Below are 15,597 nucleotides of genomic sequence, written 5' to 3'. Positions count from 1 at the left end.
ATTCTAGCTGTTAATCCCTTATCAGGTATGTGATTTGCAAATAATTTCTCCCATTTTTTACTTTTTTGTTAGTATATTTTGCTGCATAAAATTCTTAATTTTGATGGAGTCTAATTTATTTATTTTTTTTTCTTTTGTTGTCTGTGCCTTTGGTGCCATAATTAAGAAATCATTGCTTAATCCAGTGTCATGAGGTTCCCCCCCCCCCGTGTTTTCTTCTAACAGTTGTACAGTTTTAACTCTTAGATTTAGGCCTTTGATCCATTTTGAGTTAATTTTTGTATGTGGTTTAAAGTAAGGGTATAAGTTGATTTTTTTGCATGTGGATAATTAATTTTCTCAGCACCATTTATTGAAAAGACTATCCTTTCTACACTGAATGGTCTTGGTATGGTTAATTTTGAAAATTTTTGTCAGCATTCTCGTTTCTTTGGAGGAGCAGATTTTCAGATGTTCTTACTCTGCCATTCCAGAAATGCCTTTCCTTCATAAAAGTTTTTTTAACCTAAAGAACTAGAATTGTTGAATTATAGGGTATGACAATTTTAAATTTACTGGAGACTACAAAATTGCTTTTCACAGTTATACTAATTTATCCTTCCATTAGCTATGTATAAGAATACCATACCCTTCACAATATTGCCAGTGCTTGATATTTTCAGACTAATTTTGCCAATCTGTGGTTTAAAATGACATTTCAGGGGCGCCTGAGTGGCTTAGTCGGTTAAGCGTCTGACTTTCGCTTAGGTCATGATCTCGTGGTTCGTGGGTTCGAGCCCCGCGTCGGGCTCTGTGCTGACTGCCAGCTCAGAGCTTGGAGCCTGTTTCAGTCTGTGACTCCCTCTCTCTCTGACCCTCCCCTGCTCACGCTGTCTCTCTCTTCTAGAAATAAATAAAAACCTTAAAAAAAAATTTAAAAAATAAATAAATAAATAAAATGACATTTCATAGCTTTAATGTGCATTTCAATTATTATTGATATCTAGCATGTTTTTATTTAAACATTGGATTATCTCATTTCCCTTTATACAATTGCCTATTTATATCTTTATTAATTTTCTTTTGCAAGAATATATTAGAGAAATTATAGATAGGAAAGTTCCTATATTGTTAACCCTTTGTCAGATTTAAGTTAGTTATTAAAAAGGTAATTTTTTAAAAGGCATATCATAACTCATATAAATATAAAATGACAAAAAGGTTTTAAACCAGTTCAAAAAATTGGAAGAAATAACCCATATATAAGCAATCAGGAATGTTGAAATGAATTTGCTAATAATTCTAAACTCATCATCAGTCACAGGTCAATAAATTATTATATATCCACTGGACAAAATATGTTTGCATATCTATGGACAAGAATAATTTGCATTATTACCCTTTTTTAAATAAATTAAAGAATTATAAAATAGCACAAAGACAATGAAGGACACAGGCTTCTCTGTAAAATCAGATAATCACAAAAGGAAGGGTCTGTTAGATAACACCCATCATTACATTGAAAAGATACTTCAATAAACATTTTTGTTCATTTCAAAAGTCTTTTACAAAACTTCCTGATGTATGATAATTTATTCTGTAGAAAGACTATCCCATTTTGTTCAAGAATGGAACTCTGAAGATTGGAGGAGAAAGAGAACCTGTTCCCCGGCCCAAAAAATGGCCAATTGCCAACATTCTGGCCCCAGGAGCTAATAACATTCCTGATTCTTTCATTATTGGTGGACCCTATGAGGAGGAAGAAGGAGAACTCAACCGCCCTGAGGTGAGAGCATTATGTACTTTTTTTGAGACAAACTAAGTGCACAGACAAATGGTAAGACTTTTTTTGAATCACTCTAATTTATATACATCTGCTACTTGTTAAAATAAAACAATTGTCTAATTCTGATGAAATTGTCTCCTGACTTCTTAAATTCAACAAACAAAATAATTTATTAAAATCAGATTTACTTTTTATTTTTTTAATGTATTGATTTTTGTGTGGGCACTAATATGGCCATAATGCATATAAAAGCAAATATATATGCTCAAAGAAAGGAAGGCTCACAAACAAAAATATTTAGAAGAGCCATGCTTCCTTGCAAAGAGTGCTAAGGAATAAGATTTCAGAAAGACTGACTCACAGATATCAGCATAGTAAAAGTAAAGGATAAAATAGGAAGTGCAGATTTATAGAAGTATTCAAAATCTTGTTATTTTCAGAACTAGAACCTGTCAAGAAGACGCTGCTATTTTTGTTTTGTCTGAAGATGTAAATTAATTAATTAATTAATTAATGTATTTATATTTTTAAGTGTTTATTTTTAACAGAACATAAAGTGCTTAATCATATTGAAAGCAGGGGAAAATGTAGGTTTTGATTTATATACACACATATGTACATACAGTAAATATATGTATTCTTTCCTTATTGGTGGCATACTCACATTGTTTTGCAACTTGCTTTTTAGTAGTAGATCTTAGTGATTTTTCCACATTACTACCTAAAGAGCATTTTCATTCCTTTTCTTTCTTCCTTCCTTCCTTCCTTCCTTCCTTCCTTCCTTCCTTCCTTCCTTTCTTTCTTTCTTTCTTTCGAGAGCTAGAGTGCAAGTGGGGAAAGGGCAGAGGAAAAGAGAGGGAGAATCTCATGCAGGCTCCATGCCCAGCTCAGAGCCCAATGTGGGGGCTTCATCTCACCCCCATGAGATCATGATCTGAGCTGAAATCAAGAGTTGGGCACTTAACTGATTAGTGACCCCGACACCCCATCATTCTTTTTCTGTCTTTATTTGCACTTACTATATGACATGACATTGTATGGACACTTAAATTTACTTAACCAGTCTCTTATTGGTGACCATTTAGGTTGTTGAAATTATTCTTTTCTTTTTATTCTTTCCTCCCTCCCTCCTTCCATCCTTCTCTATTTCCTCCTTCCTTCCTTCTTTCCTTCATTCTTTCTTTTTTTATTTTCTTTCTTGGTTTCCTTGTTTCTTTCTATTTCACTGCAACTTATACTTGTCAAGAGCATAGAAAACGCTGCAGACATACTGGCAAATGTTTCTTGAATGAGCTAATAATCATTAGTGGAAACATTCAATAAAATAATTTGTGAAATGAGGATGGTTGAATTATTCTAGGGATTTGAGTGAATATTTTAAATAATTGAAATAAATCTGCCAACATTTGAAAAACTTTGTGCAGGGACATTGGGGTGCCTCAGCTGGTTAAGTCTCTGACTTCGGCTCAGGTCACGAACTCACAATTCGTGGGTTTGAGCCCCGTGTTGGACTCTGTGCTGACAACTCAGAGCCTGGACCTGCTTCAGATTCTGTGTCTCCCTCTTTCTCTGCCCCTCCTTCACTTGTTCTGTTTCTCTCTCTCTCAAAAATGAATAAACATTAAAAAAATTTTTTTTAAAAACATTGTGCAGTATCTTCTTTTGTCATTATGATTAGTGAATATTCATACTGCTCTTTGATTTATACTTTCATTTAGATAGATACTTTATTTTAGATATTTAGATCTTATATTTTAGTTTATTTTTAAATTTTATTTGTTTCAAGTTTTTATTTAAATTCTTCTTAGTTCACATATAGTGTAGTATTGGTTTCAGGAGTAGAATTTAGTGATTCATCACTTACATATAACACCTAGTACTCATCACAAGTGCCCTCCTTAATTCCCATCACCCATTTAGCCCATGTCTCACCCACCTCCCCTCCAGCAACCTTTAGCTTGTTTCTATGGTTAATAGTTTTGTATGGTTTTCCTCCCTCTCTGTTTCTTTTCCTTTCTTCCCCTATGTTCTTCTGTTTTGTTTCTTAAATTCCACATATAAGTGAAATCATATGGTATTTGTCTTCCTCTGACTGACTTATTTCACCTAGCAAAATACACTCTAGTTCCATCCATGTCATTGCAAATGGAAAATTTCATTTGTTTTGATGGCTGAGTAATAATCTATTGTATATATATTTTTTAGTTTAGATCATTAGTCCTCAAGCCTGGTTGCTCATTTGAATCATTTGGAAAGCTTTTTAAAAAAAAAAAAAAAAAGCAATGGGCTCCTGGGTGTCTTAGTCCATTAAACATCTGACTTTGGCTCAGGTCATGATCTCATGGCTGGTGGGTTTGAGCTCTTTCTTGGGCTCTGTATTGACCGCTCAGAGCCTAGAACTTGCTTCAGATTCTGTGCCTCTGCCTCTCTCTGCCCCTCCCCCACTCACACTCTATCTGTCTCTCTCTCTCTCAAAAATAAATAAACATTAAAAAAAAACTACCACTGCCCCGGTGCTGATTTTTTTTAGAAGCTCCCAGATAATTCTAATATGCATTCAAGGTTGAGAATCAGTGATTCAGGTTATATGAGTGAACATTTGGAACTTAGTACTGAATTAATGTGAAGTTAATATAAATTATCTTATGTACTTTAGTAATAGTAAAGTACCCTAAAATTTAAGATATAGTAGTAGTTACAGTAGTAGTTGTAGTTATAATAGTAACAGTAATAAAAGTGTTGTGATAAAATCTTTTAAAAGAATGACCCACAGATTGAGCAGGATGAAGCCATGGCACACTGAGAGAACAAAAATCTCTTATTATTTTACAGGACAGGGAATTTAGGAACCAAGCAGAGTGCATAAAGAAAAGGATTGTTTGGGACTTGGAGAGTCGCTGCTACCTTGATCCTCCTGCAGTGGTCAGGTAGGAAGAGGAAGGAATTATGCCTAAGCAGCAACTGTAGGTGGGAAGAACTGTTACTTTTGTTAATTTTATATATATTTTGAGGTAAGGTGATCTGAGAATATCTGCTTCCACCAAATCTGCTAATAACAGAGGCTTTTAGTGATCATGGTACTCATGGTGAGTTCTGATTTCTTTTTCATATAAAACAAGTCCAGAGCTAGTATAGATGGTAGCTCCACAGTGTTAAATCAGGTATCTAGGCTCCATCTTTATTTTTGCTCTACCTTCTTTAGCATGTGCTTTCCATCCACAAGGTTGTTTCATGGTTGAAGATGGCTGTTGGAACTCTATCCTGCATATTCACATTCCTTACAGAAAGTTGGAAGGGGCAAGCATTTATGAGTAAAAAAGGGACACATGCTGGGTATCTTAGACCTTCTTTTAGAGCCTTCTTAGAATCTTACAACCTCAATTTATATCTCAATGGCCATCTCTAGATGCAAAAGAGGCTAGAAATTATGTTTTTGTTAGATGCATTGTCATTCAGACTAAAATCAGGAGTTAGAGGGGAACCTGGGTGGCTCATTTGTTTGAGCATCTGACTTTGGCTTAGGTCATGATCTCATGGTTCGTGGGTTGGAGCCCCACGTTGAGCTCTGTTCTGACAGCTCAGAGCCTGGAGCCTGCTTCAGATTCTGTGCCTCCCTCTCTCTGCCGCTCCCCTGCTCATGCTCTCTCTCTCTCTCTCAAAAGTAAATAAACATTTTTTAAAAATCTAACTCAGGAGTTAGATACTTAAAGAAGAATAGGAACTTGATATGTGGGTAAGTACCAGTCTCTGTCACAGTTACCTGGTGGTTAGGGAGTGAAATAAGAAACTATCAAAATATGTATAATTAGAATGAGCATCTCTGGTTTTCTTTTCAACTTATAGGCTGTTTTTAAGAAGAGTCTTAGAAATACAGAAAAATTGAGAAGACGTTTCCGAGAATTCCTATATACCTCCAATTCCCCACTTGACTGGTATATAATATAAATATACATTGTTGGGGGTGCCTGGGTGGCTCAGTCAGTTAAGTGTCTGACTTTAGCCAGGCCATGATATCATGGTTCATGCTTCAAGCCATGCATTGGGCTCTCTGCTGTCTGTGCGGGGCCTATTTTGGATCCTCTGTCTTCTCTCTGCCTCAACCTTGCTCTCTCTTGCTCTCTCTCTCAAAAGTAAATAAACATTAAAAATATTAAAAATGTAAATGTACATTGTTGGGTTTGACTTGCTGATATTCTGTTAAGGAGGCATTGTTGCTATTATTACTTTGAGCCATTATCTTTTTGATCAATTAAAAATAAGAAAAATTTGAAAATTTATTTTACCTTAACTTTGTTCTCTGATTCTCCTTAATGTGGATCCAAATTTCTGACTCATATAATTTTCCTTTTCTCTGAAAACTTTTTGCATGTCCTGTGAGTCAGATCTACTGGCCACAAATTCTCTCCACTTTTGTTGAGAAAGTCTTTATTTCTCCATTTTTTAAAAGATTTTATTTGAGTTTATTTATTTTCAGAGAGTGAGAGAGAGGTCACAAGCAGGGGAGGGGCACAGTAAGAGGGAGAGAGAATCCCAAGCAGGCTCTGCAGCATCAGCACAAAGCCTAACACAGGACTTGATTTCATAAACTGTGAGATCATGACCTTAGCAGAAATCAAGAGTCAGACACTTAACCAACCAAACCACTCAGGCACCCTTCCTTCATGTTTGAAGGATAATTCTCTGGATACAGAAATCTAGTTAGGCGGTGTGTTTTTTCCCTGAAACTTTGAATATTTCACTCCATCCCTTATTGCTTACATGGTTTTGGAAGAGAAATCCAATGTAATTCTTATTCTTGTTCCGCTATAGGTAAGGTGTTTGTGGTTTTTCCCCCCTCTGTATTCTTTAAAGATTCTCTTTTTTCTGTGGTTTTCTGTAGTTTGAATATGATATACCTGGCTAGAGATTTTTTTTTTTTTTTGGTATATATGATGCTTACTCTTCTCTGAGCTTCCAGTATCTGTGGTTTGGTTATCTATCTTTAATTTAGCAAAATTCTCAGTCATTATGATTTCACATATTTTTTTTGTTCATTTTTCTCTTTTTTTTCTTCAGGTATTCTTGTTACACCTTTTTTAAAAAATGTTTTTATTTATTTCTGAGAGAGAGAGACAGCGTGAGCAGGGGAGGGTCAGAGAGAGGGAGACACAGAATCCAGAACAGGCTCCAGGCTCTGAGGTAGCTGTCAGCACAGAGCCCACTGTGGGGCTCGAACCCACGAACCATGAGATCATGACCTGAGCCGAAGTCAGATGCTTAACCTACTAAGCCATCCAGGCACCCACTTGTTATACCTTTATAATTGTTCTACAGTTCTTGGATATTCTATTATGATTTTTTTCTATTTTTTTCTCCTTTCTATTTGAGTTTGGGCAGTTTTTATTGACATATCTTCAAACTCACTGATCCTTCCTCAGCCGTGTTCAGTCTACTAAGTCCATCAAATGAATTCTTCATTTTTGTTGCAGTGTTTTTGGTTTCTAGCATTTCTTTTTTAATCTTTCTTAGGGCTTCCATCTCCCTGCTTACATTTCCATCTCCCTATTACATTATTTGCAGTTTGTCTACTTTTGCCAATACTGCTCTTAACATATTAATCATAATTATTTTAAATTCCTTATATGATCGGAGCACCTGGGTGGTTCGGGCAGTTGAGCATTGGACTTCAGCTCAGGTCATGAACTCAAGGTTCATGAGTTAGAGTATCCCATTTGGCTCACTGCTGTCAGTGATCTGCTTCAGATCCGCTGCCCCCTTCTCTTTCTGCCCCTCTCCTTCTCACTTGCTCTCTCTCTCTCTCTCAAAAATAAATTAAAAACATAAAAAAATTCCCCATATGATCATTCCAAATTTTGTGTATATCTGAGTCTAGTTTGTGTCTCTTCCATATTTTTTCTTGCCTTTTAGTATTCCTTGTAATTTTTTATTGAAAGCTAGACATTATGCATTAGGTAATAAGAAATGAGGTAATTAGGGTTTTTAGTGTCAAGTTTTCTGTTAATCTAGCTTGGAACTGGGCTGTGTTTAATGTTTGCTGTAACTTTAGGTGCTAGAGGCTTCAGTTTCCTTTTTTGCTCCTCCCCTGTTGTCTTTGGGTTTGCCTAAAATAGGCAGAGTTTGTGTTTTGTAGCCTCTCAAATCCACTGTTCTTATACCACAACCCTGGTGGTGTGGTGATAAGGTGTTTGGAAGGGGAAGTATTTTAAAATACTGTGATTAAACTCAGTATTTTAATGGGTTTGACTCCCTGGGCTGTGACATTCAGAAGTGTTTAACAGCATTTTTTACTCCTTATGTGAAACAGGAAGGCTAGACAGAACTAGAGTTGTCTAATTGCCCTTCTCCTGCATCAGATAAGACTCTGGTAAAATAGTTTCCCTTAAAGAGTAAGCATTTATTACGGGTAACACTCCAGGCATATTTCAAAACACTTACTTTTCCCTTCTTCCTGCAAGAAGATTTTACTCCTATCTTCACCATGAATATCTGATAGGACTCCTTGTTTTAAAGCCAGAAAAGTGTGGGGACCCCCTAAGACTGGGCTTCTGGCTAATCCAGCCTCCAGCAATTTGTCAAAATTACCATTAAAGCGTTTCCACAAGTTACTGATTCCGTTGCTTCTTCCTACCTGTAAGCTGACATCAGCTCTGTACATGCCTGTCTCTCCAAATTTCAGGGTGGTGACTTGCCTCACGAACTTAATTCCTAGATGGCTCTAAGAAAGGTCCTTGATTTTTCAGTCTGACCTGCATGTTATTGTTATGAGGACAGGAGCAACCACTTCTAAGCTCCTTACATGTCAGATCTGACATTAAGTCCTACTCTATTTTCACAGTATAAATAAACATGTTTTATACTATTTGCATACTTATCTGATTATTTCTTTAGAATAAATTACCACAAGTGAGATTTCTGGGTCAAAGATTATGACCATTGTAAGGCTTTTGATTGATATTGCCAAATTGCTCTCAACAATATATAGTTTGCCTCTGTTAGCAGTACAGTAGAATTATTTTTGAAATTTTATGAATTTGGGAAGCTTAAAAAAAACCCTACCTAATAAAATTTTTTTGTATATGTGTGCATATTCCATTACTTTTTAAAAGAGTTTTCCCAGGGTGCCTGGGTGGCTCAGTCAGTTAAGCGTCTGACTTCGGCTCAGGTCATGATCTCACGGTTCGTGGGTTTGAGACCCACATTGGGCTCTGTGCTGACAGCCAGCTCAGAGCCTGGAATCTGCTTTGGATTCTGTATCTCTGTCTCTCTCTGCTCCTCCCCCTCTCATGCTCTGTCTCCCAAAAATAAATAAACATTAAAAAATTAGAAAAATAAAAATAAATAAAAAAATAAGTCTTCCCTTTAAATTATACTAATCTCATTTTTTCATATAATTCTAATGGGCTGATTATTTTTTATAGTTTATGGTCAAGTTGGTTTCCATATAACACCCAGTGCTCATCCCAGAAAGTGCTCTCCTCCATACCCATCACCCCCCTTCCCTCTCTCCCACCCCCATTAGCCCTCGGTTGGTTCTCAGTATTCAAGAGTCTCTCATTTTTTGCCTCTTTCCCTCTCCCCAACTGTTTTCTCCCCTTCTCCTCCCCCATGGTCCTCTGTTAAGTTTCTCCTGATCCACTTATAAGTGAAAACATACGGTGTCTGTCCTTCTCTGCCTGACTTATTTCTCTCAGCATAACACCCTCAAGGTCCATCCATGTTGCTACACATGGCCAGATTCCATTCTTTCTCATTGCCATGTAGTATTCCATAGTATAGATAAACCACAGCTTCTTGATCCATTCTCTTTCCGTGATTTGGCTATTGTTGAGAGTGCTGCTGTGAACATTGGAGTACATGTGCTCCTATGCATCAGCACTCCTGTATCCCTTGGGTAAATTCCTAGCAGTGCTATTGCTGGGTCATAAGGGAGTTCTGTTGTTAATTTTTTGAGGAACCTCCACACTGTTCTTCAAAGGGGCTGCACCAGTTTATATTCCCACCAACAGTGTAGGAGGGTTCTAATGGGCTGATTTTTATTTGCAGTTTTCAGAAGCGAATTGCTGATTGCCGATTTTGGCCTGTAGAGATCACAAGAGTTCCTCTGACTACTGTACCCAAAGGGAAAGCTGCAAAATTTGATAAGGTAAATTTGTTTGCTTAATGATAGTTATATAAGAAATGCCTGATCAGACCCAACCTATTATTCTGATTCTTTATTTTAAAAATGTTTTTAATGGTTATTTATTTTTGAGAGAGAGAGAGACCCAAGCACAGGCAGGTAAGGGGCAGGGAGAGAGAGGGAGACACAGACTCTGAAGCAGGCTTTTGGCTCTGAGCTAGGTATCAGCACAGAGCCCAGTGTGCGGCTTGAATCCATGAACCACAGGATCATGACTTGAGTCCAAGTCAGATGCTTAATCAACTGAGCCACCCAGGCCTTGAAGGAATGTGTGAACTGACGTAGATGCTCTCTAGGGTAACCACCTTAACCTGATTTGCCAAGTAGTTTCCTGGTTTTAGCGCTGAAAATCTCATGTCCCAGGAAGATCTCCTGTCCCTGGCAAATCAGGATGACTGGTCACCCTAACTCCCTATTGTCCACTAAAAATTGTTTAGGCCTTATTCCTAGACATCCTATTTCCCTTTAGCTCTTTAATATAGTTTTACCATAGGTAAACCCACACAAAATAGCCATTTTTATTTTATTTATTTAAAAATATTTTTTTAATGTTTATTTTTGAGAGACAGAGACAGAGTGCAAGCAGGGGAGGAGCAGAGAGAGAGAAGGAGACACAGAATCTGAAATAGGTTCCAGGCTCTGAGCTGTCAGCACAGAACCTGACATGGGGCTCAAACCCACTAGCCATGAGATCATGACCTGAGCCAAAGTCAGACACTTAACCAACTGAGCCACTCAGGTGCCCCCAAAGTAGCCATTTTGATAGGTCAATATAGTTAAATATTGGCAATATGACTCAACCTAATACATCTTCATGAATTTCTTTTAGACATACGTACTTAAAATGTGTTAGCCTACTGATTAGAGTAATAGGGTTCATCAATGTACCATTATTCTGAAAAGATCTAGCTTTGTGAGCCTAGCACAGGTTCTCTGTTGTTTTATTTGTGCATGTCTGGTGTTTTCTGCTTGTACACAAACTCGCTGAGGATAGGAGTCCTGTCATAGACTATTTTGTATCCTTTACAGTACTAGCATGATTCATATACAGCAGACAATTAATAAGTACCTAAATTATTTTGATTTTTAAAATAGACTCTTGTCCCTTTGTAATATATAGTATACATTGGCTAACTTTCCTTAACAAGACAATGTTATTACTTGTATATAGGACTTTTAAATCTATTTAAAAAATTTTTTCTTTTTTAATGTTTATTTATTTTTGAGAAAGAGAGAGACAGAGCCTGATCTGGGAAGGGGCAGAGAGGGAGAGGGAGACACAGAATCTGAATCAGGCTCCTGGCTCTGAGCTGTCACCACAGAGCCCAACATGGAACTCGAGATCATGACCTGAGCCGAAGTTGGATGCTAAACCAACTGAGCCACCCAGGCGCCCCAAATCTAAATTCTACTTATTATTATCATATGTGAAATCAGAGAGATTACTTTTAATCTTGTGAGAATTAAGTATGTTTTTTTTTTTTTTTTACTAAATCAATTTTTTCCCTGTGAACGTTTTCTATGACAAACCCTCAGCCGTTAAAAAATTATGTTGTTATATTTATTAACATGTTATTCATCTTTGTAATGGGGGCTTAGATAAAATTAGAAATGGCAAATACACAATGGCAGACTATCACTCATCCTCCCTCATCCATGGCAGATATTACTGATTAATCAAAACATTGTTTCTTTTGGAACCCAGATAAGAATATGTAATCTTTCTCAACACAGTACTCTGAAAGAAATCCACCAATTTATTAGAATTTAGGCATAATTAAAGTCTATTTGTCATCACTGTCCAGGTGATTTGTAAGATCCCTTTCATTTATAAAACTCTGTAAGCAAAGCTATAAGCCACATCTTCTGATTTCTTTTGCATTTTTGTTGTTGTTATTATTTTACAAAGGTTCATTTTTCCTAAGAAGCAATATGGTTAAGTTGACTTTTTTAGTTGAATACCAATTAATTTGAGTATGTGCTTATCCAACTACTGTCTTTACTATTAACACTGTTTATATGCATTACTTCAGTGATTGTGGTATTAGTAAACCAATTTTGAAGATAAAGAAATGTAGATCTAAAATATCTATGTACCTGGCCAAAAGTCAAATAGTTGAGTAACATAGCTAGTTCCTAAAGACAAGTCTTTAAAAAACTCTATATAAGTCAGAGGTCTATACCTTATGCTACGTGGCTCTATACCACTAACAGCTCTCTGGTTTTATTCCTTTAGACTGATGATGAAAGTCAGCTTTCATTTCATGGTGTGGCTTATGTAAATATGGTCCCACTGCTGTATCCAGGTGTGAAGAGGATTCGGGGAGCTTTTCATGTTTACCCTTACGTAGATAGTACAGTCTATGAAAAGGTAAGAAAAATTGTATAGGAGGTATTATCCTAATTTATCCTTTATATATGTGTTTAGTTACATCGTTAGCATACACATCTTTGCAACTGAAGTTTGAAACTGTTGATTACTGGGGTAGTAAATATAGCACCTTGCATTCTGTCATTGAACCTTAAAAACTTTAGGATAATGAGGGGCACCTGGGTGGCTCACTCTGTTGGGCATCCAATTTCAGCTCAAGTCATAGTCTCACAGTTTGTGGGTTTGAACCCTGCATCAGACTCTCAACTATCAGCACAGAGCCTGCTTCAGATCCTCTGTCCTCTCTCTCTCTCTGCCCCTCTCCAATTCGTTCTCCCTCCCCCCCTTTCTCTCAAAAATAAATAAAATATTTAAAAAATTAAGATAATAAAAAGCCAAAAACTGGAAACAACTTAAATCTCCATCAATAGGTAAACAGAAAAACAAATTTTGTGGTATATTTATATGATGAAATACTACTCAGTGATAAAAAGGAATGAACTATTGATACATGCAACATGGATGAATTTCAGATGCATTATGTTAAATGAAAGAAACCAGATAAAAGAAAGTACATAATGTATATTCCATTTAAATAGAATTCTAGAAAAATAATCTGTGGTGACCTAAAGCTGACCAGTGGCTGCTTAGGAACAAGAATAGAGAGAGGACTGGATTACAAAAGAATGTGAGGAAAGTGTTAGGAGTGATGAAAATGTTGGTTATCTTGATTGTGGTGGTTTCACATGTGTATACATAAGTCACATCAAAATTAATAACATTGTATACTTTAAATATGTAGTTTATCATATTTTGATTTTACTCATACAGTCAGATACATAATCTTTAAGATAAGGAAAGAAGTCTGTTGTGTTAAATATATAAAACTTAAATCCATGAGCTGATTAATGAGCTACAATACGGTTTTTTCCATTTTCAGGTGTTAAAATGTTAAAATCATCCATCTTTTTATCTATCTATATGTCTATATATAAATATAGACTATATATGTGTGTGTATTTTTTCCCAAACAAAAAGTCAGTTTTACCATGTTTTTTCTTAGGATAAAGTGGGTCTTTGTAAAACATAACAAAAATAATAAAAACATATTACTATTTCATCATTATTAGGACAGCTATTTTTCAATAATAGAGCCACGAAAGACCTATCATCTATTTGCAAACCAATTGAGTAGTAAACTCTTTCTATATATTATTTATTTTTGAGAGAGAGAGACAGACAAAGCATGAGTGGGGGAGGGGGAGAAAGAGAGAGGGAGACACAGAATCTGAAGCAGGCTCCAGGCTCCAAGAATCAGAAATGCTTTGAATCAGAAATCACACTTATAGGGATGTATCTTAAGGAAATAATTTAATAGGATCAAATATGCACCCATATTCAACCCTCAGTTCTAGTCTCTAGAGCTTTCTCATGTTCTGTAATATAATTTTTAGCATTAGAATAGATTTGGCAATATTAAATGGTTTGCCTTCCTTTCTGAAAGTGTGTGAAGTATTACAAAGGAAAAGATATTCATGGATTATGAGTACAAATAAAAATCTATGTGTAGTGTTTCCAATTATTGTAATTACTGGCAAGAGTGTTAAAAATATTTTCTAGAATACAAAGAGGGGAAGCATCATAATTTTCAGTTTGTCATCTGTCTACAAATACTATAAATCTTAACTGTCAGTCACAGAAATGTCTATCTATTTTACTTATACTATTTGTTTTTCTTTGAAAACATCACATGTGCAGAAGTATCTGGGTTGGATTTGGCAGAGTGGAAAAACAAGTGACACTGGAAAAAGAGCTTGCAGTGATGAATGTTGGCAGTGTGTAAATTAAATTCCTAATGACATAAAAAAACCCAACTCTATATTCAGAAAAGCCTCTTGGTATCTATAATAGCAAAAATTAAAAATATTTTAAAGGGCAAAGTACATGAAATAGCGCTTCACAAAAAAAGAAATGCCCATGGCCAATAAATGGAAGAAGAAGAAACATTTGGCCTTATTTAAAATCAGATGACTGCTAATTAAAATTAAAAAAAATATCATTTTACCTGTAAAATTAGACAATTCTTTAAAATATGATAATGCTCTTTGTTGTCAATGGTGTGATAAGACAGCTCTCATTCACTGCTACAAGTGTAAATCAGTACAAACTGTGAAAAAAAATTTGTCACTATGTATTAAGAAGCTTAGAATACTTATATTTTTTCCTGTAGTATTCCTACTTCTAGGAAACTATTTTAAAGGAATAAGTAGAATTGTATCCAAATTTTAATACATGAAGATATATGAGGGAAATAGTATATTATAATTGAAAGGTTATAGGCCTTGATGTCAGTCAGCCTCTAATTTGAAATCTGGAATTAACCAGCTGGGAGACTTCAGGCAAGTGACTAAGTTTCTCTCAACTTTAATTTATATATTCATTTATTATAAATAAATGTATTTATTATAAATGAAGACAATGTTTGTTTCCTAGAATTGTTTTACGTATTAAATGAAGTAAAATATGTAAGGTACTAGAGGTTTAGTACTAGGGGTATAGTAGGGGTGATTGGAGACTATTGTATATACATTAAAAATAATCCTTATGAAAAAATTTTAAACATGAAAGGATGTATGTGATAATCTGTTAAATGAAAAATCAGGATATAAAAGTACATTGGTTACAACTTTTAAAAAATATATGATCAGAATTATATTGGAGAGGAAATCTTTCTGGCTATGAGTGAGAAGGTTGTCAGATATTCTTACCCCACAACTATAAAGCTGGACAAATTGACAAAAAACCATTTAGCACTCTGGAAATTAACCAAAGGCATCAATAAACTGAGAAGTACTAAATGCATGAAAAACTATGGAGTCTGAAGATTTCTTGCTTAGGGCTGTTCCTAAAACTTTGCTGAGTTCTTCCCTACTCCATTTCTTTAGCTTAATCAGTGCATTGATTCTTCTATGGCAAGATAGGCTGTGAGAACCAGAAACTGCTGCCATGGAAAAAGACTCACACAATTTGGAACAGCAGATGAAGGACCTATGCCCAGCAATGTTGTTGGTTGAAATGTAGGTTTATGCAGAGCAATTAACATAATTGAAATGAGAGTCCAGGAGAGAAGAGAGTAAGGGGCAGAAAAGATACACGACAAAATGATGTCTAGAAACACGACAAAATAATGTCTAGAAATGTCTCATGTTTGATGAAAACATTAATCTACATATCCAAGAAGCTGAGAGAATCCCAGATAAGATAAGCATACAGGCATCCACA

The 15,597-nt window shown here is 35.7% G+C and overlaps 1 protein-coding gene across 7 annotated transcripts in view; it reads left to right on the top strand.

Annotated features, from left to right (window-relative positions):
- CFAP70 (cilia and flagella associated protein 70) overlaps positions 1-15,597 on the top strand; it is a 100,162-nt gene that overhangs the window by 22,559 nt on the left and 62,006 nt on the right. For all 7 annotated transcript variants that reach the window (XR_005528897.1, XM_039235179.1, XM_039235177.1 and 4 more), the window contains 4 exons: positions 1,583-1,765; positions 4,598-4,692; positions 9,809-9,908; positions 12,181-12,315. Coding sequence is in view for 6 of the 7 variants with exons in the window: in XM_039235179.1 (XP_039091110.1) it covers positions 1,583-1,765; positions 4,598-4,692; positions 9,809-9,908; positions 12,181-12,315 (513 nt within the window). In the remaining variant the exon portion in view is untranslated. The remainder of the gene's footprint in view (positions 1-1,582; positions 1,766-4,597; positions 4,693-9,808; positions 9,909-12,180; positions 12,316-15,597) is intronic.

This window comes from Hyaena hyaena, unplaced genomic scaffold (assembly GCF_003009895.1).
Source record: "Hyaena hyaena isolate Hyena2069 unplaced genomic scaffold, ASM300989v1 scaffold_97, whole genome shotgun sequence".
Taxonomy (NCBI): domain Eukaryota; kingdom Metazoa; phylum Chordata; class Mammalia; order Carnivora; family Hyaenidae; genus Hyaena; species Hyaena hyaena.
The sequence above is the reverse complement of the archived record's forward strand: the minus strand, read 5'-3'. Positions and strand labels throughout refer to the sequence as shown.